The sequence below is a fragment of the Pseudonaja textilis genome, chromosome 17, assembly GCF_049901715.1.
Source record: "Pseudonaja textilis isolate UNSWEBS1 chromosome 17, rPseTex1.2, whole genome shotgun sequence".
Lineage (NCBI taxonomy): Eukaryota > Metazoa > Chordata > Lepidosauria > Squamata > Elapidae > Pseudonaja > Pseudonaja textilis.
The window spans coordinates 3,712,970-3,739,807 of record NC_142006.1 but is presented as its reverse complement, the minus strand read 5'-3'; the positions used below and the strand labels follow the sequence as shown (position 1 = coordinate 3,739,807).

The 26,838-nt window shown below is 44.4% G+C and overlaps 1 protein-coding gene across 1 annotated transcript in view; it reads right to left on the bottom strand.

Annotated features, from left to right (window-relative positions):
- COL27A1 (collagen type XXVII alpha 1 chain) overlaps positions 1-26,838 on the bottom strand; it is a 145,776-nt gene that overhangs the window by 84,474 nt on the left and 34,464 nt on the right. Inside the window, exons 9-13 of the mRNA XM_087914728.1 lie at positions 26,180-26,233; positions 23,071-23,115; positions 19,131-19,184; positions 17,102-17,146; positions 5,759-5,812 (exon numbers count right to left, since the gene is read on the bottom strand). Coding sequence (XP_087770854.1) covers positions 5,759-5,812; positions 17,102-17,146; positions 19,131-19,184; positions 23,071-23,115; positions 26,180-26,233 — 252 coding nt within the window. The remainder of the gene's footprint in view (positions 1-5,758; positions 5,813-17,101; positions 17,147-19,130; positions 19,185-23,070; positions 23,116-26,179; positions 26,234-26,838) is intronic.

Genomic DNA, 26,838 nt, shown 5'->3' with positions numbered 1-26,838 from the left:
GTTCCCCCCCAGCTCCTCCACTGGGAAGGAGTAGGAGAGAAGGGGGAGAGGAAGGGGGAGGAGGAAGGAAGAGGAGGAGGAGGAGGAAGAGGAGGGGAGGGATCTCAAGGGGGAAGAAAAAGAGGAGGAGGGGGAAGAGGAGGAGAAGGAGGAGGAGGAGGAGAGGAGGAGGAGGAGGAGGAGGAAAGGAGGGGGAGGGGGAAGGATCTCAAGGTGGGAAGAAGAGGGGAGGGGGAAGAGGAGGAGAAGAGGAGGAGGAGAAGGGGAGGAAAGGAGGAGGAGGAGGAGGAAAGGAGGAGGGATCTCAAGGTGGGAAGAAGAAGAGGGGGAGAGAGAAGAGGAGGAGAAGGGGAGGAGGAGGAAGAGGAAGAGGAGGAGGAGGAAGAGAAGAGGAGGAGGAGGGGAGGAAGAGGAGGAGGAGGGGGGAGGAGGAAGAGGAAGAGGAGGAGAAGGAGGAGAAGGGGAGGAAGAGGAGGAGGAGGAAAGGAAGAGGGGGAGGGGGAAGGATCTCAAGGTGGGAAGAAGAAGAGGGGGAGGGGGAAGAGGAGGAGAAGGGGAGGAGGAGGAAGAGGAGGAGGAGAAAATGGAGAAGGGTCATAGAATCATATGGTTGGAAGGGACCTTGGAGGTCTTCTAGTCCAGCCCCCTCCCCAAGGCAGGAGACCTTATATTATCCGAGCGGGGGGGGGGGAGGGAAGGGAAAGGGAATTCAAACATAAAGAGAGAGAGAAGAGCGATGTCATTCCACTCCTTACATCCAATATATGCTTAGACACACATACACACACACTCTCACAAAACAAAATTGCATGTAAACACATATTGTGGTTAGTTACATAAAACAGATGGATTTCAGCTGGAGAAACTGGCATCCGTGACTCTAGGGAAGCGAGCGCATGTACATAACTACATACATATATATATATATACATATATATACATATATGTATACATATATATATTGGGGGGTGGGGTAGATAGAAAAAGCTCCATCCGTTAGAGAAAAGTTTGAACAACAAAGCTGTCCAAGAAGTTCTGAAAATGCTTCCTTTAAAAAAGTGCAAAAGAATGTGTGTGCATGAATACAACCTTAAGGAAGCCAGATAATCAAACCCATGAAAATAAAGGCCTGATAAGTATCTCGCTTTCTCCTTGTTCCCACCAGTTTCTGTTTTTACTTGACTGTTAACCTCAATGGATACAATCCAAGGATGAGAAGGAGGGAATTGCTTTGACACGGACATAATCTTCTAGGAGAAGTGGAAATAGGCAGTGGGCTTTAAATGAAATGTTTGGTCCCTGAATGGACTTGGGAAAAGCAACATCCATGACTCCCTTGTCCTCAAACTGAGTAGACGTGGCCAACCTTCTGTGTCCACCCTCAAGAGAAGAGCGTTATGATCTCAAAGTTGGTATCTTGCTTGCTAGGGCTGGTTAGATGCTAACTCTGGATGGGTTGGGGTGGATGGGTGGACGGGTGAATGGATGGATGGATGGAGGATGGATGGGTGGACGGGTGGATAGATGAATGAATGGATGGATGGGTGAATGGATGGATGGGTGGATGGTTGTGTGATAGAAGGATAGATGGCTGGTGGGTGGAAGGGTGGATGAATTGAAGGATGGATGGATGGATGGATGATGGATGGGTGGTTGAACGGATGGATGTGTGATGGATGGGTGGATGGACAGGTGAATGGGTGGGTGAATGAATGGATGGGTGGATGGATGGGTGGATGGGTGGTTGAATGATGGAAGGATAGATAGATGGCTGGTGGGTGGAAGGATGGATGCATTAATGGATGCATGGATGAGTGGACGGATGGATAGATGAATGAATGGATGAATGAATGGATGGGTGGGTGGATGGTTGTTTGGTGGAAGGATGGGTGAATGGATGATGGACGGGTGGGTGAATGGATGTATGTATGATGGATGCGTGGATGGATGGGTCGGTGGGTGGACAGGTGAATGAATGGACAGGTAGATGGATGCATGGATGGATGGTTGGGTGATGGAAGGAAAAATAGATGGCTGGTGGGTGGAAGGATAGATGGACAGTTGGATGGATGGATGAACAGTTTTCCTCCTGTTGGGTGTTCTCTATCACTGGAGGTTTTCAAAAATAGACCTGACAACCATTTGATTAGGGTGGTATAAGTTCTCCTGACTTGACCAGGGAGTTGGACTAGAAGACCTCTGATGTCCCTTGCAGCCTATGATTCTATGTTCTAGTATTTCCTGGAAATTCAGACTCGGATCTATCAACGTTCCTCTCCTGGAATTTGTTCCCTCAGGGACTGGACATCTTCTTCTTCATCATCCCTGCTTTTCAAACAAGCTGAGACCTTCTGTTTTTACTGGGAAATCCACGAAAAAAAACCAAGAATTCTCACCACTGAAGGTTCAGGCAAAGTTTCCAGCTGACTGAGAAGTTCCTGTTTTCTCAAAGAAATCTTTCAAAAAGTGACCTCAAGATCTGGGTTGGATTATTCCCTTTTTTTAAAAAAAAAAATGAACCCAGCATGTTTCAGGGGAAAATCTGATTTTTGGAAACTATGAAATTGGGGAAAGGAACAGAAATTCCAAATCATCGTGGTTGATTTAAGATTACGTTCCCCACGGAATGTTCTATATTTGAAATCAGGGGAGCATCTGGCCTCCCGTGAACAGATCCAGGTTTGTGGCCTCCACACCCTAATTATTAACTTCTGTGGTCGGTTGGTGGAAAAACGTCCATGGAAGTTGGTGTGGGGGAAAAAAAATCTACTCTGGGACAGGCCTATCTCAAGAAGATCGCGTGGTTTTGAATCCTGATGGAAATCCTTCAGTGGAACTGACTGGCTTCCAAAGCCTGCGTCAATCATATTCAGTTATCCATATCCTTTGTTATTTTTTTTTTCAATGTTAGTAATTAGTTCTTATATTGTCTAGGGCAGGGGTCTCAAACACAATTTACCTGGGGGCCGCTGGAGGCAGAGGCTGGGTGATATTATACTTTCATATCACGGTGGGGGCCACAGGATATCGTCCTGCGGGCCGCGAGAATGAGACCTCTGGTCTAGGGGATGGCTCCTCATACATCACTTCTCAGGTTTCCAAATTTTTCTTAAGAGCTGTAACCATCAGAGGAGAACGCTGTAACCCTTAGTCAAGTTTTTGGTGACCAATTGTTCGTGACTAATTTTCCCATGTTCTTCTTTTGTTGTACTTGTGTTTTGGTCTGTGACCGCAAATAAATTATTATTATTATTATTATTATTATTATTATTATTATTATTATTATTATTATTATTATTATTATTATTATCAATGTAATTTTTTCAATGTGAAAAATTCCAGGATTATCTTTGGGAGCAATATCTTCTGGCTTCTAAGCTCAACAGCTGGAGACATCTGGATGGCAAAACGGAGGCTACCACGCTTTCAAATTCGATCACTCAATCAGAATAGAGCTGGAAGGGGCCTTGTAGGTCATCTAGTCCAACCCCCTCACCCCACCCAAGCAGGAGATCCTACACCATTTCTGACAGATGGCAGTCTAGTCTCTTCTTGAAAGCCTCCAGTGATGAAGTTGAACACAACCAACCACTCAACTGAGCTCTTCCCAATCCAACCAAGCCTTAGGCTCCCATCTTTTGATTTTCGACCTCTTATCTTTTGATCGTCTTCCTTCGGCCCAAACCTCTGCCGGCATTTGTTGTTGTTGTTTTAATTCACGAGGAACAGGAGACAATACCGTGAAATGGCATCCAATAGAGTCCCTTTCCCTCTACTCAAAAATCTGCATTTTTTTTTAAAAAAAGGAGAAAGCCATCCTTTATAAACCTTTTATATCTTTATAAAATATGCATTTGAAAAAGAATGTATGTTTTTTTTTTTTAAATGGCCGGCTGAAATAAAAGTGAGCTTAGCCTGAGGGGGAAAATGCATTTTTTAAAAGCTCGCAGAAGGGGAATTTACATAGCCAAGAACTCTATTAAAGAAATGTGTACTAAAAGAGAAAGTGTGTGGTGATATTTACATTAATATCTACACACATCTGAGCAGAAACGGGAAACTGGGGCCCCCAGAGGTGGCTGATCTCCAAGGATCCATGATCTCCAAGGACCCGTCCATTGGATGGGTTTGTTAAGATATACAGGTCAATCTTATCAGAAAATCACAGCCCTCCATGCATTAGGGAAACCTGGACTCTAAATCTTTTATGAGAGAATAACACTTGGAAGGGACCTTGGAGATCTTCTAGCCTGACCCCACTGCTCAGGCAGGAAACCTTACAGCATTTCAGACAAATGGTTGTCCAAATCTCTTCTTTAAAACATTCCAGCGGAGGGTTGGAGAATAAAAATAGAAGTGAGAAATAAATGGAGATTAGTGAAATAAAGAATATACGTTAGGATAGAGATGTAAACAATATGATGATGATGATTAATATGATTAAGATTATTATATCTAATACTAGGGAGGAAAATAAGGGGGGGATTCTGCCTCTGCCTGCCAGCATCCATCAGTATTCATCTGGCTAGAGTCCTGTCAGTGTGTGGGAGAGTTGAGGGCTGTTTGGAAATTGAAGCAGTATTTGCTGTGTGAGCAAGAAGGAGACAGCAAGGAGCCTGGGCATGGCTTAGCTCAACTGTTCTGTACTAAAGCTGCTTGGTGCTGTGAAACTAAAATTGAAATTCCTCTCCTCTGCTCGTGTTTTGCATTTGGAAGAGATTTCTTTTCAGGTGGGGAGCCGAGAGGAACATACAGGCCAAATTTCAAGTTTGTAGGCTTTACAGTTCTGGAGATTTTGTGATGATGCGTGAGTGGTATTTCGCTTTTATATATATAAAAGCTATAGATATAGATATAGATACAGATATATTATATTTTCATTAGAAGATATGTTAAGAGGGAAAAATGAATAGAGTTATAATGCAGATTGATTATTGATTATTATTATTGATTGATTATTGATTATTGATTGATTATTGTAAGATTAGAGAATTATTATCAATGTAACGAATATTCTGATTGCACATTTTGATTGCAATAGCACAGAGACACCCTGTTTAATGAAGCACTGCTTAATGGAAGATGATACGTTCAAGTAGGAGGCCAATGTTATGGCCTACCAGTGGCCAGCGGAGCTGACGGCAGACTCAAACAGTGAGGAGGTTGGGGACGAACATGGGCCAGTCCTGGAGTCTGGGGAAAGCTCTGATGAGGGCTCTACGTAGGAGGCAGAGATGGGGCCAGGGTTGTCTGACAGTCATCAGCTGCCTTTGGAGTTGCAGATTAGTGGGGAAGATGAACAGCTGGAGCCTGTTATCAGTGTGCGCATGCACAGAGCTGCCACGAGAAGGGAACAGTTAAGGAACAAGGGTCAACTCGGGAATAAAGCTACAGGTGGACGGTGAATGGCCCCTCCCACAGGGAATAAAGAGGGGAGGGGTGTTTGCAGGAGACCATTAGTTCATTTAATTAGGGTGAAGATTTGCTTGTGACTCCTTGCCAAGTATTTTCTGCTACAGCGTGGCGTTTGAAAGCTACCGGCCTGGCAACTCTCCAAGCCTAATAAGGGCTGTGGTTGCAATTCACCCTCGAAAAACTGTTTGCCGGGATTTTGCTGGATGCGAGAAACGAGAGGAATTCACTTCAGCCTAAATATAAGGGGTTTTGTCGGGATGAGGGGTCCGCTTTGCGATTTTGGGAAGCCTAGGTCGGGAACAGCCAATCCCAAACCTACAAGAACAAAGTTCTGCCAACTTACCGGGTTTCCATCAATACCTGGTGGTCCACGTTCCCCCATCTCACCCGGAAAACCCTGCGGGATGAAGAAAAGGCGGAGGGGAAAAAACACGCTTCCGTTATTTATTTATTTTTATTATTGTGATAGGAGAAGAACATAAGATGTTTCAGGAGACAAATGCAAGGTGTTAAAAGTTTTGGCTTTTTTTGCCCATCACGAAAGGGACAAGAACCTGGATGAATGAAGACCCGTTTTTTTTTTATAAAAAAAACAACATGGTTTGCTGATCTACCTTCCTTAGCCATCCTTTCCAGGCAATTCACACTCCGAATGGTAAAACAAATCGTTGCCCCAACCCCCTCGAAAAAATGGTGTATGAGAAAGAAATAATTCAGCGAGATGAGGCTAGGACCATAATCACACCCTGCAATCCACTCACGGCAATCATGGACTGTGGAGTTACGTGCGAGGATAGAGTAGAGTAGAACAGAATGCAGAATAGGAGAAGAGAAGAGAAGAGAAGAGAAGAGAAGAGAAGAGAAGAGAAGAGAAGAGAAGAGAAGAGAAGAGAGGAGAGGAGAGGAGAGGAGAGGAGAGGAGAGGAGAGGAGAGGAGAGGAGAGGAGAGGAGAGAAGAGAAGAGAAGAGAAGAGAAGAGAAGAGAAGAGAAGAGAAGAGAAGAGAAGAGAAGAGAAGAGAAGAGAAGAGAATAATGGAATGAAGAACAGGCTAGGCTAGGCTAGGCTAGGCTAGGCTAGGCTAGGCTAGGCTAGGCTAGGCTAGGCTAGGCTAGGCTAGAATAGAATAGAATAGAATAGAATAGAATAGAATAGAATAGAATAGAATAGAATAGAATAGAATAGAATAGAATAAACAGAGGTGAAAGGAACTTTAGGAATCCTCTAGTCTAGTCCAACCCACAGCCTAGGCAGGAATCCCTAACACCACTTCAGACAAATGGTTGTCCAATCTCTTCTTAAAAACTTCCAGGGTTGGAGCATTCACAACTTTTGGAGGCAAGTTGTCCCACTGATTAATTGTTCTAACCGTCAGGGAATTTCTCTTCAGTTCTAGGTTGCTTCTCTCCTCGATTAGCTTCCACCCATTGCTTCTTGTCCTGTCCTCAGGTGCTTTGGAGAATAGCTTGGCTCCATCTTCTTTGGGGCAACCCCTCAGATATTGGAAGACTGCCACCATGTCTCTCCTAGTCCTTATTTTCATTAAACTAGACAAACCCAATTGCAGCAACCGTTCTTCCTGTGTTTTAGCCTCCAGCCCCCTAATCCTCTTTGTTGCTCTTCTCTACGCTCTTTTCTAGAGTCTCAACATCTTTTTTACATCGTGGCGACCAAAACCGGAGGCAGCATTCCAAGCGTGGTCTTAAGCAAGGCGTTATAAAGTGGGGTTAACACTTCCCGTGATCTTAATTTCCATCCCTCTGTGGACGCAGCCTAGAGCAAAGTCTCTCCATGCATACAGTGAGGATCCCGAGTTTTCTTTTGTGCATCTCCTGCGCGTAATTCTTTTTTGCCCTGCCCGTTTCCCACACGGCCTGAAACCTGCCTACTTGCGCGCCCATCCAAATGGAAGAAGGAAAAGAGGAAGGTGTCTGTCTCAAATAGGACCTCGTGGCTTCTTCTACAGCCGAAAGACCAGGAGCCACACACACACACTTTTGTGCAAAGATTTCCCCGACAAGCAATTCCAAGCTTCCGAACGGATTTTGACTGACGTGTTGCCAAGGAGTAAGATCAACCACAAAGATTAATGTTTGGGCGTTACGCCCAGAGTTCATCAAATTTCCATAGAATCAAAGGCAGCATTCAGATGAATGCAGGCAGGGCAGCGTGAATGCATTCTCCATTGTCCAAGGGAAAGAAAATCTTACATCTGGCCTCTTTCTTAAAAGTTGGTATCGTTTACCCCCCAAAAGGGCAGTCTCTGCCACGGATATGTGGTGGATCATATTATCAGCCATGTCAATCAAGCTGTTAGGTCACCAAGCATGGAAGGGATCCGTCATCTTTCTTAAGAGGCAAGTAGAACACACGGCCCCCACGAGAGGCGACCGATCGTTGGAATCCAGTCTGCTTTCTACAAATTCAGATAGGATCCCAGCTTCACTGCAGTCCCAGGGCCAAGCAAGGAGCTTCCAGCAAAAATCTGCTGGCTTGTATTGTGAGTCATTTTGATTAACTATCTCATCAAAGTGATTTTTTTTCCCTGGCACTGCTCAGATATTTTTTAGATTAGGGCAGAAGGCAGGAAGTCCGCTACAATACAGGAGCTGTTGAAATACAACACTTTTGACGTTGGAAAACTATCAGGAACTCTATTCTCCAGGCCCTTAACTAGCTGGTTAACTAGTTTAGCTCTAAATGAGGTTCTTCCAAGCCCAAAATTCTTCAGCAATGGTCAGATAAACAGATAATCAGAGTTGGAAGGAACCTTGTAGGTCATCTAGTCCAACCCCCACCCAAGCGGGAGACCCTACACCATTTCTGACAAATGGCAGTCCAATCTCTTCTTGAAAGTCTCACGTGATGGTCAGAAGAACCTGTTCTAAGCACACCATTCTGGGTTCTAAACTCATGGAGATTCTCAGTCATCCAAGTCATGGTTATCCCAAATGTGCTTTTTTCAAGAGGCAACTGATCTTCCTTGTTTTTCTTGGAAGATGTTTCCATTTTCATCCAAGAAGCTTCTTCAGCTCTTCTTCTTCAGAGCTGAAGAAGCTTCTTGGATGAGAACCAAAACGTCTTCAAAGAAAAACAAGGAATCCCAATTGCCTCTTGAAAAAAAAAAAAAGTACCTTTGGGATTTAAACTCAAAATGTTCTGCACACTCTTCATGAGGACTACCCTCATTTCCAACTTGATTTTGTCTCTGGTGGCCCACTAAACTGAACTTCAAAATTTCCCCAGCTGAAGATGGCTTTTGACTATCAAAATAATGATACGGTCCCTTTTTTTTTTCCCTCCAGCTGCTCTGCAGAAGGTCTAAAGAGGAGAATTCACATTCTACAGAGGAATTATTGAGTCTATCATCTGCACCTCTAGAACTGTCTGGTTTGGTTCTGCAACCCAACAAGACAGACACGGACTTCAGAGGAGAATTAGGACTGCAGAAAAAACAATTACTATCCACCTGCCTTCAATCGAGGACCTGTATACAGCACGAGTCACAAAGAGGGTTGCGAAAATATTTACAGACCCCTTACATCCTGGACATAAACTGTTCCAACTCCTACCCTCAAAACGACGCTATTGAGCACTGCACACCACAACAACTAGACACAAGGACGGTTTTTTCCCTAATGCCATCACTCTGCTAAACAAATAATTCCCTCAACACTGTTCAACTATTACAAAGTCCGCACTACTATTACTGTTCATCTTCTCATCACTTTTTATCACCCATCCCCTCCAACTTGCGACTGTATGACTGTAACTTTGTCGCTTGTATCCTTACGATCTATATTGACTGTTTCCTAGTATGATTTGATTGCTTATTGTATCCTATGACTATTATTAAGTGATGGACCTTATGATTCTTGACTCTTGACAAATGTATCTTTTATGTACACCGAGAGCATTTGCACCAAGACAAATTCCTTGTGTCTCCAACCACACTTGGCCAATAAAGAATTCTGATCTGATTCTGATTCATGTCAACTGCCTCGCAAACTATCTTGTCAAATCCTTGGAAGTTCTACCACCTTGAATGAGCCAGCCTCCAATTCTGCCTGTTGGGTTTAAAATAGGCACTTCTTAGCTTCATCGCCGACCCTAGACCACCTGTCATGCCTGAACACAATGAATAGGATAGGCCAAAGGTTGGAGCCTCCACACTGAAACTGGGTTTTTAAAATGATCTATCGATGATTGTCAGGAATGGCTTAAAGTTATCCAGCATTCACTGGCATTGAACGAACAAGCCCGTAATCAGTTTAACTTGGAACATATTGTAACACAATATTACCCTGTTGGATTTAATCAAGGGTGTTTGTTTCTTTGTTTTTAGGTCTGGCTCATCTCACCTAATATATCAGTCCACTTAAAATACGTTGTTTCAGGTCTCAAGAGGGAAAAGGGTTGGTTCACCACCGTTTTCACACCCATTGAAATGAATGTGTAAGACACAGAAGAAGGTGGTGAGTGAAGATACGCAGGAGCCAAATTCTTAGTGCAGGATTACACTCTGTGAATCTGCCTTTCACATTTTAAAGAACATCCCTTCATAGAAAAGGAATCCATCCAACAGATGGTTAAGAATTTGAAACTATACATAAAATGGATGCATTTTTTTTTTCAGCTAAGAGAGTTCAACAAGTCAGTTTGCATGAAATGCCACAAACCCGTTTATGGAGATTAGACCTCACTGGAGAAAGACCAATGGAGGAGAACATGACATTGACCCAGGATGCAAGGAGAAGGCACCAAAGCAGGAGATCAGGGGAGGATCTTGATGTCACCTCGTAAAACATTCTTATGCCTGTTTTCGAGTTGCCAGAAATAAGGAGGGAAGGAATCTGAAGGAGCAGTATGGCAGTTGAAAACCAGAAGTACATTCCACGCTTATCTTACAAAGTTTGTAGCTAGTCTACCAGAACTTCTGCCCACAAAAATCCTTCATTGGAGAACGTGATTGATGACACCCAGCCTGTGAACATGCACAATTGGAGAATCTGATTTATAACACACCCAGGGCAGAAGGTGGGGGAGAAACAGGGTCACATGGGGACTGTAAACTACGTATTCCAGAGTTGGCGTCATTTAGGTTAATGCTGATACGTTGCACCTAATAAATCTTTTAAATTCTTTTGAAGCTTGGACCAAGGCTCATGATTTAATTAGGGCAATCTCCGGAACCCGGAGTCATCTGAGAGTTTTCTCTGAGTCTTAAAAAGAGCCACAAAGAAAAGCAGTGAAAGGAGAAGAAGATGATAGGAAAGAGTCTAGGGGAATGAACACAGGAGAAGAGAAAAAGGAGGATGAAGCAAAATATTGTGGTGGGTGTTTTTCAAGTTGCAAAGATCTTCTCTATGTAAGATCTTAAGGTCCTAATTAAGTCCTCCATTTAAAAGAAAAGACGGAAGACACATTAGAAGTTTACAGCTGAGAATGATAACTGTGAGCTAGGTGAGCAAAAGTGAGCTAACTTTTATCCAGGTTTCCAGGTCAGAAGTTTGTAGCTAGTCTACCGGATCTTCTGCCCACAAAAAGTCCTCAAAGAACCTTCTTTTTATCTTGCATGGCCAACCCATCCCATCTCACAAATCAGGTCTTTGTTGACCGGTTCAACCAACAGCTATCTGGCTTCACAACAATTGTGACCACTGAGGCTAACATTCCAAACATTTCAGCAATGTTTGTTCTCCACCCATGGTGCACAGCTGGCATTACCCAGGAAGAAACAAAAACCTTGCTTTTTTTAGGCTGAGCTTCTGCAGGAATTTGCATTTTGCCGCAAGGAAGGACGCTCTGCAGCTTCTCAACAAGACTTTGTTGAATAAGATAACAAATAGCAAGCCGCGTCTTCTCCAAGGCGGAGAAGCTTCGTGGTGTACCAACCAAACCACCGAAGGAGGACCAGGAAATGTGAAGGGATGTTCAGAGTAATCAGCTCCTTGTGTGTCCTCTACAAACGACAGTTCCAGGTCGGATTCCAAACATCCCTTTGGAATCTGAGTTAGAACTGTAGTTTGTAGGAGAGACAAAGAGTTGATCATGCATGGTTCAACGTGGATCATCAGAAGATTATAGAATAATAGAGTTGAAAGGGACCTTGGAGGTCTTTTAATCCAATCCCCTTTCCCAAGCAGGAAACTCTATACAATTCTAGACAAGTGGCTGTCCAGACTCTTCTCAAAAACCTCCAGTGATGGAGCAGCCATGACTTCTAGAGGCAAGTTATTCCAGTGGTGAATTGTTCTCACTGTTAGGAACTTCCTCCTTAGTTCTAGCTTGATGGTGACCTATCGTTCGTGAGAGAGGCTAAATGACCAGCTGTCACTCATGGCTCAGCACTGGAATGGAGGAAGAGATTAAGTGACCTCAAAGGATCCATCCCACTTCGTAATTTTGATATCGCTGAAGATAAAACAATTTCCCAGATCTATTCTTCAGGAGTGGTCGAAGGTCTCAGAACTAAAGTTAAGATATTCTGTGCTCGTTACTTCGTTTTTCTCCTTGCTGCTTGTGGGCCTCTGATAACAAGAAGTATATCTTAAGTATGGAAGCTGTACACTCACTCCTTAAAATTCTATTTTTTTTTTTTAACTAAGTCTAGAAGATACAAAGATGGCCATGTTTGGAGTGTAGGCGACATGCCTCCAAAACAGAAAGGGCAAATAAATAAAAAGAAAACTGTTTAGGATCTTCAATAAAGAGACACTCGGGCAGAGCTAAAGCAGTTGAGATTTACTGAAAGGTTTTCTTTGCTTTGCTAGAGTAAAAGAGATTATTTCCAATTCTGTAGAAAGGACTTTTTGGGCCGTTTAGCCCTCTCTCTCTCTCTCCAAAAATTGTTGTTGTTATTTTTTTATTTTATTTTTTTCACTTGGCTCAAGAGTGGATGTTCAGTCTTGGGAAAAAAAGAAAAAAGTCCTGGATCCAAGAAACTGGATCCAAGCAGGTGAAACAGTGCCGGGGATACGTTCCCAAAGATTGCAGGGTTTGCAAAAAAAATAAAACCTTTACAAAACACAGACACGAATGCAAGAAGAAAAGGAAAGAGGAATCGTAGGAAAGGAGTTGGGAGGGGAATCTGGTCAGGATTCATTTAAAGTAATAATCTGGGGGTTGGGACAGAGGGAGAGAGAACAAATAAATCTAGCAAGCATCTCAAAGCTTATGTTGGCTGCAGAGGTTTTGGAAATCCTGTGCTGTGAATAAATGGATCCTTTTTTCCTTGCCAAATTTTTAAAAAAAGGGGGGGCGGTCGGAATAGAGCAGCCCGTAGCCGGCTGGAGTTTGCGATGCTACAAAAACTGTGCACAAATGCCGACAAATTCCACTCACGTGGTCCTTTAAATAGAGGGGAAAATATCTCAAGCTGGAACCTGACCAGGGTGGTTTGGGAAATGACTTTTCAAAAGATTAAAAGAACTTCAAAACTCCCCCCAAAAAAAAGAGAAAAAAAAAGAAATCATCCTTTGATGGGACAAGTCCTGTTATGGAGATCAAATAGAATGGAAAGGAACGGAATACAATATGGAACGGAAGAATAGAATAGAATAGAATAGAATAGAATAGAATAGAATAGAATAGAATAGAATGGAATGGAATGGAATGGAATGGAATGGAATGGAATGGAATGGAATGGAATGGAATAGAAGATAGGATAATATAGGAATGAATGGAATGGAATGGAATGGAATGGAATGGAATGGAATAGAATAGAATAGAATAGAATAGAATAGAATAGAATAGAATAGAATAGAATAGAATAGAATAGAATAGAATAGAATCTATTCTAAGTGTTCTTCCATTAAAACAAACATCTCTTTTCCACCCTAATTACGTAGACTACTGCATGGTCTAACAGCAAAGCCAGGATTTGGGGCTCTCTATTCCCAGTGGCCACCACCGTGGCACAAGGATGTCGGTCCATAGACCCCATCGACGGACTCACTAAAGCTCTCTGAGCAAGACGGAGAGTAAGCAGGGGTTGGAGAGGGAGGGAAAACTTTGAGGAAAATCGGAGAGATTTCAGCTCCACGTGGCAGGTAGCCAAGTAGAGCTCAACCAATTAGATCAAGGACGGGATGATGTCTTATGTAAATGGGGGATTCCTCAACAGCCTGTTTCTTTTGTAAAAGATTCCTTTCCCACCCTAAACATCTGAATTCTCTCTCTGGGGACACGTCAACCTAACCCAGGGTTTCCCAGAGCTGCAAGAATGGGTGTGACAGGCCTCCCTCCTGTGGACACACTGCCCTACTTGCGGCTACCTTCCAATCGCCACTTCCCCCAGGCAGCTTTGCGCCTTGGATGCACTGGAAAAGGGCAGCATGGACGAGGAGTGGAATTGTCAAAATTGTCCATTTCCAGCGTTCATCGTATCCCTTCCCGCCCCTGCTGAGCTGAGCTCCATGGAAGGCTTCCAAGCTCTGAGTCACGTCCAGCACATCTATTTTAATCCCCCTCCTTTTTTAAAAAACATTGTTACATCATTCCAGGAGGCCTACTGAATGAATATATATCTGTCTGTCTATCTGTCCGTCCATCCATCCATCTCTCCTTTCTTTCTTTCTATCTATCTATCTATCTAGCCATTCAACTTATCTATCTAAACTTATCTAGTGTTCTGTCTACTTATCTCTGCCTGCCTGTCTATCCATTTAACTTATCTATCTACTCAACTTGTCTGTTTCTATGTCTATATCTATCCATCTATCTATCCATCCACCTCTCCTTTCTTTCTAGCTATCTATCTAGCCATTCAACTTATCTATCTAAACTTATCTAGTGTTCTGTCTACCTATCTCTGCCTGCCTGCCTGTCTATCCATTTAACTTATCTATCTACTCAACTTGTCTGTTTCTATGTCTATATCTATCCATCTATCTATCTATCTATCTATCTATCTATCTATCTATCTATCTATCTATCCACCCATCCATCCATCCATCCATCCATCCATCTAGCTCTTGTTTCTTTCTAGCTAGCTATCTTCTTTCTAGCTAGCTACCTATCTAAACTTGTCTATCGGTCTATCTGTCTACCTATCTCTGTTTGTTTGCAGGTCTGTCTATCTATTTAACTTATCTACCTACTCAACTTGTCTGTTTCTATGTCTATATCTATCTATCTATCTATCTATCTATCTATCTATCTATCTATCTATCTATCTATCTATCCATCCATCCATCTATCCATCCATTCATCTTTCTTTCTATCTATCTATCTAGACATTCAACCTATCTATCTAAACTTGTCTATTGGTCTATCTATCTACCTGTCTCTATCTGCCTGTTTGTCTGTCTATCCATTCAACTTATCTATCTACTCAACTTGTCTAGCTAGGAGATTGAAGACAGATTGGAAATTCTCACAATTTCTCAAAGAGGAAGAATCCTATGAACAGATACTCAATTCTTTTCAAGGGGCAAGCCAGCTCTTAATCCGGAGGCCAACCCCTTGAGGAAGTCCTCTCCGGCTAACATCAACCTAATCTGAGGGTACCTGGTTGTAGTATAAGCCACACACCCCTTCACAGAAGTGTGTTGACACATGAATGGTTAAAAACTCGGCAAAATTGATAATCAAAGAAGAAACACCACAATGGCCAAAAAAACCCAGCTTGTCACACTAGACAACCAGAACATCCACTTCTCTCCTAACCATTTTTTCCCTCTGCTTTTATACTTATTCCTTAATTGAGACCAATCAGGGAAGAAATATGAGCTTCCCTTCCACCCTTCCAACTTTATTTCCACTACAGGCTTTCTGCTGTAATTATACCCATTAGCAAATGCACGCTAAGATTAAGCGTGCTCAAAAATCCCTCTGAAATATCTGTTAACGGTTCTCTTTAATTGCACGTTAGAGGTTTCTCCTTTAAGAAAAATAACACTGTAACACAAACGATTCAGAAATGGAAGGTTTGGTTTGGTTTGTTTGCAGAGAAAATCCCAACCGGAGTGAAAAATATTTGCCAAAAGAGAATGTCTCCCTTCTCTCTAAGAGCGGGAGGGAGACTCCATTAAGAACAACATCAAAGTTAAGTGCTATATTGGAAAAAAAAAAAGAGAGAGAGAGAGAGAAGGGAAACATGAGGATTTGGAGTGGAAGACTGTGAGAGTGAAACATCTGGAGAACATTGGGAATTCTGATACAATACAAGTTGCATCAAAATCCCCCACCAGATTTCTGCACTGAACAACTGTTGTTTTAGTTTAGCTCTTTTTTTTCTTTTTTCTTTTTTTTTTTGGATCGTGCGCTTTCCTTTTCTCTATTTTGTTTTAACAATTACAAACCCAAAGTCTGTGATGTAAGCGGTAATTATCAGCTCTGGGAGTTGGAACCAAATTCCTGCCTCCAAACCGGAGACCTTTTCAACTGATACGGGTAGCGCTCACTTATGATGGGAAAAGTTCAAAACATGAAGAACAACACTGTATGGGTCTGGACTATCAAGTACAGCAGGAGTTGGGTGATTTTTCCAGCCATGATGGAAAAAACCCATCTGCCATTTTAGTCTAATGTTGCATTGACCTGCATTAAATCCTATTTTCTGCTTAACGCCGGCTCAGGCTTATTAGATAGCCCTTCCCCTAATTCATCCGTTGATGAATTACAGCTTTGCTTAATATTTGGGGAAACAAGACCCAAGTTCCACTAGATGGGGTGGTACTATCAAATGTACATCTAGATACCCTAGAGCAGGGATACCCTCATGGCTGGCTGAGGAATTCTGGGAATTGAAGTCCACAAGTCTCAAAGTTGCCAAGCTTGGAGATCTCTACACGAGAGAGAGGCACAAGGAAAGCTTTGAAGAAGCAGGAGAAGAAGAACATTGACATTTCAAAGGTGTTTTCTTTTTCTTTTTCAAGAGGCAACTGGACTTTCTTGTTTTTCTTCTTCTTTAGTTTCTGGGATGAGAAGTGAAACGTCTTCAAAGTAAAACAAGGAAGTCCAGTTGAAAAAGCACCTTTGGGATAACCGTGACTTAGATGATTGAGAATCTCCATAGACAAGAGCATTCATGCGTTTGAACTTGGGCCCTTGAGAAGATCCAAAGATGCTTTTTCCAGAGACAACTGGACTTCCTTTGTTTTTCCTTGAAGACAGTTTTGCTTCTTGGGATGAGCAGCAAAATATCTCCAAGGAAAAAAACAAAGAAAGTCCAGTTACCTCTTGAAAAAGCACCTTTGGGACGACCATGACCTGGATGATGGAGAATCTCCATAGGCATTGGAGAAGACTTCTGAAAACACCAGATATCCAAGAAATGAAACCAACAACTCAACCCAGAGTTTTCGGTCAAAGCAGGGAAGGATCAGGCTCAGATTGTCCTACTTCAGACATGTTAAAGACCTGGCTCTCTGGAGAAGATCCTGATGGTAGATAAGAGGGAAGGAAAGAGAAGTGGATGACCACCAAAAAGGTGAACAGACTCAATGACAGTAGAGATGAGTACACCATTAGAAGACCTGAAGGACCAAGTTAAGGATAGGTCAGCATGGATAAAATCTATCTGTGTGGTCCTCACTCGACATTCCACAACATATCATTGGCCCATCATCAACCAACCCAAAGAACTGCAACGTTCTCAAGAACTTCCAATATCTCCATCCCCATCACCCTTCTCCTGTTTAATTTGGAACAAGGTCTGCATAATAGACAAGGAAAAACTTTACCGGCCTACCGATCTTGCCCTTCTTCCCAGGAACTCCGGGGACTCCCTAAAAAACAAAGAGAGGGAAAAAACATGAAAAACTGGAGAAGGGTTGGACAGCCAGAAAGGAGAAACCAGAACCTTAAAGAGAAAGGGGAAATCAAGACAAGGAAGAACTGAGAAAGACGGTGGTCCAGAAGGTTAGCACGAGAGAACAAAAGAAGATGGAGAAGGAATTCAATTCAGCCCTTAATTTTTTTTCCTTCTTGAGTCTCGGTAGGACACCCACCCACCCGCCCATCCACAAGGTTTGTCCCCAGACAGTTCCAGGAATTGGAAACAATGCTTAGCTGGATGAATAATGAAGCTACTGATTTGGACCCAAGGGGGATCCAAGCCAAGAATGCTCGCTGGAGAACCTCACTTTATAGCTCCGATTTGGTTACACAAAAGTCTTAAATTAGCATCTCCTCAGCATTAGCACATTCCTCTTGTAATATATACACAGTCGCAGGCTGTGGGATCTAGGATCTGCCAATAGCACAGAGCAGAGGAACTGGCTCAGCAGTGCAGAGCTGGGACCACGGTCTCTCCAATGAAGCCTACAGAGATCCAAAGTCCAATCTTATTTGGCCGGGAAACCTCCTTGATAATGATGAGTCTAGGGCTAGTTATCTCTGCCTCGGGGGACTGTCTCGGGGATGGGAACTTTTTCAGACACATGGGGGCCTGGGCTGTAGGCCCTACTCCTTTAGGGGAAGGAAGGAAGGAAGTCTAAAAACACACATTTAGTTCTAAGTGTCTTTATCAAAGCTCCCAACTGCACAGGAAGAACTCAATTAGTTTCCTGCTCTGGTTGGCTATCGGTAGACTTTCCCGGCCTCACTTTGACCCTCTGGCTGCTCGTGGTTCAGCCATGACCTCATTGTTTACAGATTAGAAAATAGAGAAAGCCAACGGAAATGAAATCGTTTGTTCTTCCACCGTGGCTTCATAAGAGGGCAAAACAGGACTGGTGGAGGGGTTGCAGTCTTATAGGCATAAGCAGTTGTCAGTCTCAAGTTCAGAAACTCTCTAGAAGTCTTAGGATCTCTGATTCCATGGAAGGAAGGAAGGAAGGAAGGAAGGAAGGAAGGAAGGAAGGAAGGAAGGAAGGAAGGAAGGAAGGAAGGAAGGAAGGAAGGAAGGAAGGAGAGAGAAGGAGAATATGTAAAATATCAGGTGTGAATTAGGTAAGGAAGGGAAGGGAAGGAAAGGAAAGGAAAGGGAAGGGAAGGGAAGGGAAGGGAAGGAAGGGAAGGAAGGAAGGAAGGAAGGAAGGAAGGAAGGAAGGAAGGAAGGAAGGATGGAAGGAAGGAAGGAAGGAAGGAAGGAAGGAAGGAAGGAAGGAAGGAAGGAAGGAAGGAAGGAAGGAAGAGAATATGTAAAATATCTTAGGTGTGAATTGGGTAAGAAAGGGAAGGGGAGGGAAGGAAGGAAGGAAGGAAGGAAGGAAGGAAGGAAGGAAGGAAGGAAGGAAGGAAGGAAGGAAGGAAGGAAAAAGAATGAGAATATGTAAAAAATCTTAGGTATGATTTAAGGAAGGAAGGGAGGGAGGGAGGGAGGGACTTAATACCCCAACCCCTACTGGAAAGCCTCAATGGATCACACTCAAGAGACTGCAAGGACTCAACCACTGTGAACACCACCATGGTGTAGAACTAAGACTAGGTGGGACCAGAATCCAAGAGTCATCTTCTGCCCTGGAAGTTCACAAGGTGAACTTAAGGCCCATCGCTTTCTCTCTCCCCTTCAACAGCCTACACCTTCCGGGGTTGCTTTGAGGGAGGATGAGATTCGAAGAGGGAGCACAATTCTCGCCAACGTGAGCTCTTGAGCGAAAGGCAAGGTGCCAAGCTTGAAGATGTACCTAGAGTTGGGTTGGCCACCTCCACAGCAAGACAAAGGTGGGGAAGGAAAAGGGAGCTTTGCGGTCAAGTTCCGTCGCTCTCTGCAACAAAGGGGGACGCCCCAGAACCCACAACGATAAAACAAGACTGGCCAATACTTACTCTTTCCCCATCAGCCCCTGGCGTTCCCAATAGTCCCGGTGGACCAATGTACCCCTGTGGGAAGCAGGAAAAGAAAAAACAAAGAGCATTTTGTCTCCTCAGAAGGTGGAAGGTCGGAGCAGGTCATTTGTCCAGCGCTGGGTCGAGTCGGACCTTGACGAAAGAAACCTTGGGGCAAGTGTATATGCCCATGGACTGCATGGTGATATTTTCCACGATGTAGTCCAAGGGCACATACCCTCACACCAGGGACCAGTGTGCTTGGCAGAGAGGAAGAGGACCAGCAGGTAAACAGGCAGATAATAGCAATAACACTTTTGAGACTTATACACCGCTTCACCATGCTTTGCAGACCTCTCTGAACGGCTGACAAGAGTTGGCACATCGCCCCCCCAATAATCTGGGTCCTCCTTTTACTGACCTCGGAAGGATGGAAGGCTGAGTCAACCTTGTGTCCCCCGTCAGGATTGAATTCCAGGCTGCGGGCAGAGTTAGCCTGCAATGCTGCACTCTTAACCCCTGTGCCACCATGGCTCTTTTAAAGGTAATTCTCATCTGTTCTTCTAAATAAATATATGATCTGCTTGGCAAGATACTGGTGTGCTCCAAGACCTCACAAGCACTTAGACTTATATAGGTAAGGTAAAGGTTCCCCTCACACAACCGTGTAGTTGTTTCTGGCTCTAGGGGGCAGTGCTCATCTCTGTTACAAAGCCAAAAAGCCAGTGCCGTCCGAAGACGTCTCCATGGTCATGTGGCCGGCATGGCTAAATGCCGAAGGCACATGGAACGCTGTTCCCTTCCTACCAAAGGGGTCCCTATTTTTCTACTTGCACTTTTTACATGCTTTCGAACGGCTAAGTTGGCAGAAGCTGGGGTGAATAATGGGAGCTCACTCCATGATGCAGCGCTGGGGATTCATACCGCCGAACTGCCGGCCTTTCTGATCGACAAGCTCAGCATCCTAGCCACCGAGCCACTGCATCCCCTTGACCTAGGTTAAGCATCTATGAGCCTCTTTCTCTCTCTCTCTCTTTCCTTCCCTCCCTCCCTCTTCCCCCCTCTCTCTGTCATGTGTGTGTGTGTGTGTGTGCATGCATGTGCAGATGTATAGGAGTCAACCGGCTGAGGGTAGGGTCAAATGCACCATTAGTTTGGAGTCCCTACACCTCCAATTTGCCTTGACTGCTAATAGTTCAGATTCTTGCAAGCAGGTAGCATAAAATAAACTATCCTGATTCCTGACTTCTTGCACCTGACTCTGTGTGGGTGTGTATCTGTTCCTCCAATGTAGTTGTCTTTTTCATTCCCCACACACCCCTCTTATTCCCAGTGCTTTGATCTCCTTCACCTTCTCCACCCCAGTTAGAAAAAAAAAGAACACCAAAAAGAAAAAAGAAAAAACGAGTATGCCAAACTCACTTTCCACCAACACTGAATTACAGGTATTGCTTGACTTACAACTGTTCATTTAGTGACCGTTACAACGGCCCTGGGAAAAAAAGTGACTTAGCTTATGACCATTTTTCACACTTAAATGGTCCTCGTAGCATCCCCATGATCACGTGATCAAAATTCAGAGGCTTGGCAACGGACTCATACTTATGACGGACGCAGTGTCCAGGAGAGTGGGTCACATGGTCCACCTTAGTGACCTTCAAAAGCCAGGTTCACTTCACAACTGCTTTGAGTCACCTTAACGATTGCCATGTTTCCCTCAACAACAGGGGCAAGAAAGTCATTTAACCAAGGTCTCACTTAGTAACAAAAAAAATTGGCAGGGGCTGAGTTGGGGTCATAAGGTGAGGACTGCCGGTAAACGACATGTTCTGGCTCTTCTCCTCTGAGATCCTAGCGACTTTTGTAAAGTAACCACCATTTCTTTCATTCCCTGTGGAATGGAAGTGCAACCTTTTGCAGTGAGAAGTTTTCCTAACGGGGCATCAAGAGAGGTCAGAATTTGTTACAGCTTCTGCAAGCCATTATCAAGCTGACTCACTTGTACCCCCAGTTCCACCCCATCCTCTTTTCCTCTTTTCCACACATTATATGAAAACGCTGCCAGGTTTAAAGTTTTTCTTTTTTCTTCTTTTTTTGTTTATTGCTCACAAGTTTCCTGGCACGAAAAAAGCAGCTGGTAGCGTTTTTTACTGCTCAGAGGAGTAAAAACACATGACAAGAGAGAGGAGGCGGATTTGCTGGCCTGGAATGTTGTTGTGATTTATGACCAAAGATGAGACAAGGAAAGAGGAATAAGACAAGGTAATAATAATGCCATTTGACTCCTTTGGGCAAAAAGCAGGGAGGAAATAAAGAGAGGAGGAGGAGGAGGAGGAGGAGGAGGAGGAGGAGGAGGAGGAGGAGGAGGAGGAGGAGGAGGAGGAAGAAGAAGAAGAAGAGGAAGAGGAAGAAGAAGAAGAAGAAGAAGAAGAAGAAGAAGAAGAAGAAGAAGAAGAAGAAGAAGAAGAAGAAGAAGAAGAAGAAGAAGAAGAAGAGGAGGAGGAGGAGGAGGAGGAGGAGGAGGAGGAGGAGGAGGAGGAGGAGGAGGAGGAGGAGGAGGAGGAGGAGGAGGAGGAGGAGGAGGAGGAGAAGGAGGAAGAGAAGAAGAAGGAGGAGGAGGAAGAGGAGGAGGAGGAGGAGGAAGAGGAAGGAGGAAGAAGAGGGATATCACAGAGGGGAAAGGGGGTTTCAGCATCTGAGCTAAAAGAAGGAAACCTGAACAAAATCTCCAAGAATTTCCTCTTTTCAATCTCCAAAATTGAGGTGTTTTTCAAATGAGGCAAGCATCAAAGTATGGAGTAACATTGATGCTACTGGCTTGGAGTGTGGAGATAGTCAGAGCATGGAGGAACACTGATGGTAGAGGGTAGTGGGAACACTAAACAGAGTCAGAGAAAAACTTGGAAGAGCTAAAAAAAACAACAGGAAAAAAACCCCCAGAAATCAGGTGTGAGTATTCCATATGCCACTTCATTCTTCGAATTGCATCCCCCCCCCTCCGCTGTTTCTAGGTGGCTGGGCCCTTGCTCCTTGGCTTAAGATCAAAATGCACCTGATTTTCAAAAAAGCATGCACACCCCAAAGTTGCTGCTTTTTATTTTTATTTTTATTTTTTTTAAAAGCAGATTTAGCACAAGGGCAAGTTCAAGGAGAAACGTCAGGAGAGAAGTCCAGTGTTCTCACAAATGTCCCAGGATAATGTTGAAGGTTCCGATCGGAGTCGGTCCCCAAGAACCAAAGGTTTATTCTTCCAAGCATTTGGACTCATGTTGGAACCCATCACCAAGATATTCCAGCACAAACCCAACAGTTGGAAAAATAAAAACCTTTGATCTTGGGGACCGACTCAGATTGGCTCCTCTAATATTCTCAGCTCATCCTCAACCCTGAGACCAGAGTTGGCTGTTGGTACAAGAATCAAACTGAGGTCTGGAGAAAGGGGTTACTAGGGGGTGAAGAAGAACCCAAGCCCTGTTGTTCTGACTCTTTTTCTCAGTTCTGATCTCTTGTCCATTAATAGAGCAGAGAAGCAGCCGTTCGAATAGCTTCAACCTCAACCTGCAAACGTCAGACCCAGAAGTGGTATTCAGCCAGTTCAGACTGGTTCTGGCGTACCGGTAGTGGAAAATTTGAGTAGTTTGGCGAATTGGCCAATACCACCTCTGGCTGAGCCTGCCCTCCCGCCCCCGTCGTTCCCTGTCTTATATTCCCTTGTTTTTTAGCTCAGCTGATTTTCACGGCGGGCAGAGTGGATTGCCGCGCCTCAGCTGAGCTAAAAAAAAACACAGCTCAGCTCACCCCGTGCTGACACCGAGGACGGTGTTTGAGTGCTGCGTGCATGCACGAAGCACGCTCTCATAGAACCCAGTAGGAAAAGATTGGGAATCCCACCACGGGTCAGACCCAACCTGGCTGTGGAAAGACCTTCTCGCCGACTTACCTGGCTCCCTTTCGGGCCAGGCTTCCCTATCGGTCCAGGTAATCCCTAAAACAGAGGGAAGAGAGAAACAAACAAAAAAAGGCGGATTAATTTGGAGAGGTCCCGTCTCAGAGCTTCTCTGAGACGAGCAACAAGGCCAGAGAGAAGGGAACACAACTGCTGGGAAATTGGGAAGGTGCCAAGGAAAAACCAGAAAAGTATTTCGAAAGTCGGGGAGAAAGACAAACAACAACAATAACAAAACAATAATAGACATCTTCTAGCTAATGGTTGGAGCAAGATGACTGCATACATACATACATACATACATACATACATACATATTTGTTTTCTTAAGTTTTCGTGGGTATTTATATGTATGGTATTCAGCTTTGTTCAGGTATTTTCCCACGTCATTATAGTTGTGCTTTTAAAGTTGTAGTAACGTTTCGAAAAAAACATTCTGGCACAGCAGTAGGCTAGCCCCAAATTTAAAACAGAAACGGCTGTGAAAGCCTGACTCACAGACGAACACTATACAGAAGCCTGATGATGGCAGATGAGATTCTGCCGAAACATCGCTACAACTTTAAAAGCACAACTATAATGACATGGGAAAATACCCGAACAAAGCTGAATACCATACATATATATATATTAAGAAAACACACACACACACACACACACACACACACTGTGTGTGTGTGTGTGTGTGTTTTCAGAGGAATTTGTTCCAATGGTAATGCAAAACAGGTACCCTGTGCCCAGACAAATTCAAAATGGGCAGACCCATTGCCAGGAACAAATAGGTAGAATAGAATAGAATAGTTGGAAGGGACCTTGGAGGTCTTCTAGTCCAACCCTCAGCCTAGGCAGAAAACCCCTACACCACTTCAGACAAATGGTTATCCAATCTCTTCTTAAAAACTTCCAGCATTGACAACTTCTGGAGGCAAGTCGTTCCCCTGATTAATTGTTCTCACTGTAGGAAATTTCTCTTTAGTTCTAAGTTAGTTCTTAGGCTATTGATCATTTTCTCTCTTGCTTGTACATGCAGAAACACATCATTCAACCTTTGGCCAACACGAGGCAGGTCTGTCAATGGCCTTTACTGGAAGCTGAACATTGGATGAGACATTCCCCGTTTGGCAGAGGTTGGAAGCCCAAACATCTGGATCTAGAACAGGAAGGCAGGAGCTAAGCCTTGCCGTCTCCATAGGGTAAGGCTGGGGGTTGGTGGTACAAAGCTACCATGCCAACTCCTATTATCCCACCAGGTCCACCCAAACAGCTTCCAGTTGGCTCTGTCCCCGACTTGGAAGAGTTGTGAAGAATGACATCCAACCTGCTCACCAATCCCTGGCTGAGCAAATGTCAGAAGTATCTGGCTTGCCGTTCTGGGAGAGACAGGGACGGCTCTGGAAAGGTTATTTATTTCTTTTTTCCCTTGTGTTTTTCATTAATAGATTGATCACCACGTTTCATTGTCCTTCGCTTCTGACTTTTATGGGAAAACGAAGAACTGAGAAAGCAAGAAGGATACTGCTCCTTGGGCCAACCTCATCTAACCAAGTTGCAATTCCCTAACTCCCCCAAACCACACCCCCCCCCAAAAGACTGGGGTCTTTCTGCAAGAATGACAAACGAACAGGTTGGAGTAATTTTTCAAGATTGAAATCTCGGTTCTTTTCTTTTTAATCTAAAGCCGGATGTCAACCTCCTCCTTTTCCAGGCAGAAAATTCAATTGAGTGTTTTGGCCCCTATCCCTTTTTGGTTTGGGGGGGAAAATGGCAGGAAATTTCTGTAGCTGCCTGCGCATTCCCGAACGTTGATTTGACGTTGTCTGGTGAAATGAGGCTTACTCACAGACAGACATGCAAGCCCAAACCTTTTTCCGTTCAGGCTGAGAAAAAGGCATCGAGCGGGGCCGGCCCTAGATTGAAAGAAGTTGCCAGAAATTGTTCTTCTCACATGGATAGGTTTGGGGGGTCCTTGGTGGTGGTGGTGGGGTCTCTGAGCTTGGTTGTTTTCTTGCAGACTTTTCATGACCCAACTAGGGAACATCATCAGTGCCAAGATGCTACTAGCACTGAATCCCCAGCGCTGATGATGTTCCTTAGTTGGGTCATGAACATGGGTGGGATTCAAAATGTTTAACAACCGGTTCTGTGGGCATGGCTTGGGTGGTGGGTGTGGCTTGGTGGTCCTGTGACTGAGTGGACATGGCTTGGTGGTCATGTTAGTGGCTGGGCGTGGCCAACTCAACATCACTCACATCAAGGCACGCATCTCCTCACCTGGCCTCTCATTGACTGTGGGGATGCTGCAACAGTCGTTAAGTGTGAAAAATGGTCATAAGTCACTTTTTTTCAGTGCCATTGTAACTTTGAATGGTCACTCCACACAAGCAAAGTACCAGCAAAGGAAGGGAAAAAAACTCCAGAGACGTTCCTGAGACAGGAAGTCTAGTCCTGCCAAGAATGTAATAAGGCTTGGAAAAATGTAATAAGAGAGGCAGTTTCTGTAAGCAACACCAGAATGTTTCCTTCCTGCCTTCCTTACAGGATTAGCCCAGTAATGTCTTCTAACAACCGGTTCTCTGAACTGCTTAGAATGTTAACAACTGGTTCCAGCGAATAGGTGCGAACTGGTAAAATCCCACCCCTGGTCATGAAACGTTTGCAAATCAACAACCAAACTTAGAGACCACCACGGACATCTGAGCTGCAAATATTCTCTTCTATTGATTCACAAGTTTGCCCACAATGCATTAATCCAAAGTGTCCTCTGGAGCCCCCAAGACATTCAAAACCTTGTAAAAAGAAAGAAAGGTCAGACCATGCCTCCCGTATTCAGGGGTTTGTTGTGAGGCAGGAACTCACCTGATCAAATCAACTGGTGTTATCAAATACGGTGTGGGCTATCACCCCGTTTCCAGAAGAGCAGGAACAGGAAGAAGCTGAGGGTTGGAAGGCCTCCACCCTGACATGCTAGCTTTCCCCATGCAGAGAAGAATGGAGGAGGCAACAGCTCCGTCTCCAAACCCCTCCTGGTAGGATCCGAAATCACCTACCAGGATTTTCCCCCCTACCCTGTGCTGCGTTCAGCACAATAAAAGATTTACTGCACCTGCCTGCCAGGATAACCTTTGGCTCCTGGGTTTCCTTGAGCACCTCGGCTGCCCTGTCCAAAAGGAAAAGGTGACAGGTGGTTAGTGGAGAAAAGAGAATAGGGAGAAAATTAAGTTCAATTCGTACATCCAACGGCCTTGACCAAACAACTGGAATGCGGGAGAAAATGACCTGAAGCAGAGGTGGGTATTCAGCCGGTTCAGGCCAGTTCTGGAGAACCGGTAGCAGAAAATTTAAGTAGTTTGGAGAACCGACCAATCCCATCTCTGACTGGCCCCACCGACCCCGTCTCTCCTCCACCTCCCATCGAGTCCCGGCTGATCGGCTGGGTCTCCTTGGGTTGCCCTGCACAGGAGAACGGAGCTGGAAAGCAGGTCAGTGGGGTGGGGAAGGAAGGGGGATTTTGCAGTATCCTTCCTCTGCCACGCCCACCAAGCCATGCCCACAGAACCAGTAGTAAAAAAAAACTTTGACTATCACCACTGCCCCAGAATCCCCTAAGCTAAGCGCTGGGAATGGAGGTTGCATGACTCAAATTAAACCGCCCAACGATGAGACTAGGAAAAGCCAGAAGGGCCCAAGCCCTCAGCCCAAGGCATGCTGGGTAACATGGAGGGGGGGCTAGCCTTCTAATCCCTCCTTAAACATCTTTCCTGT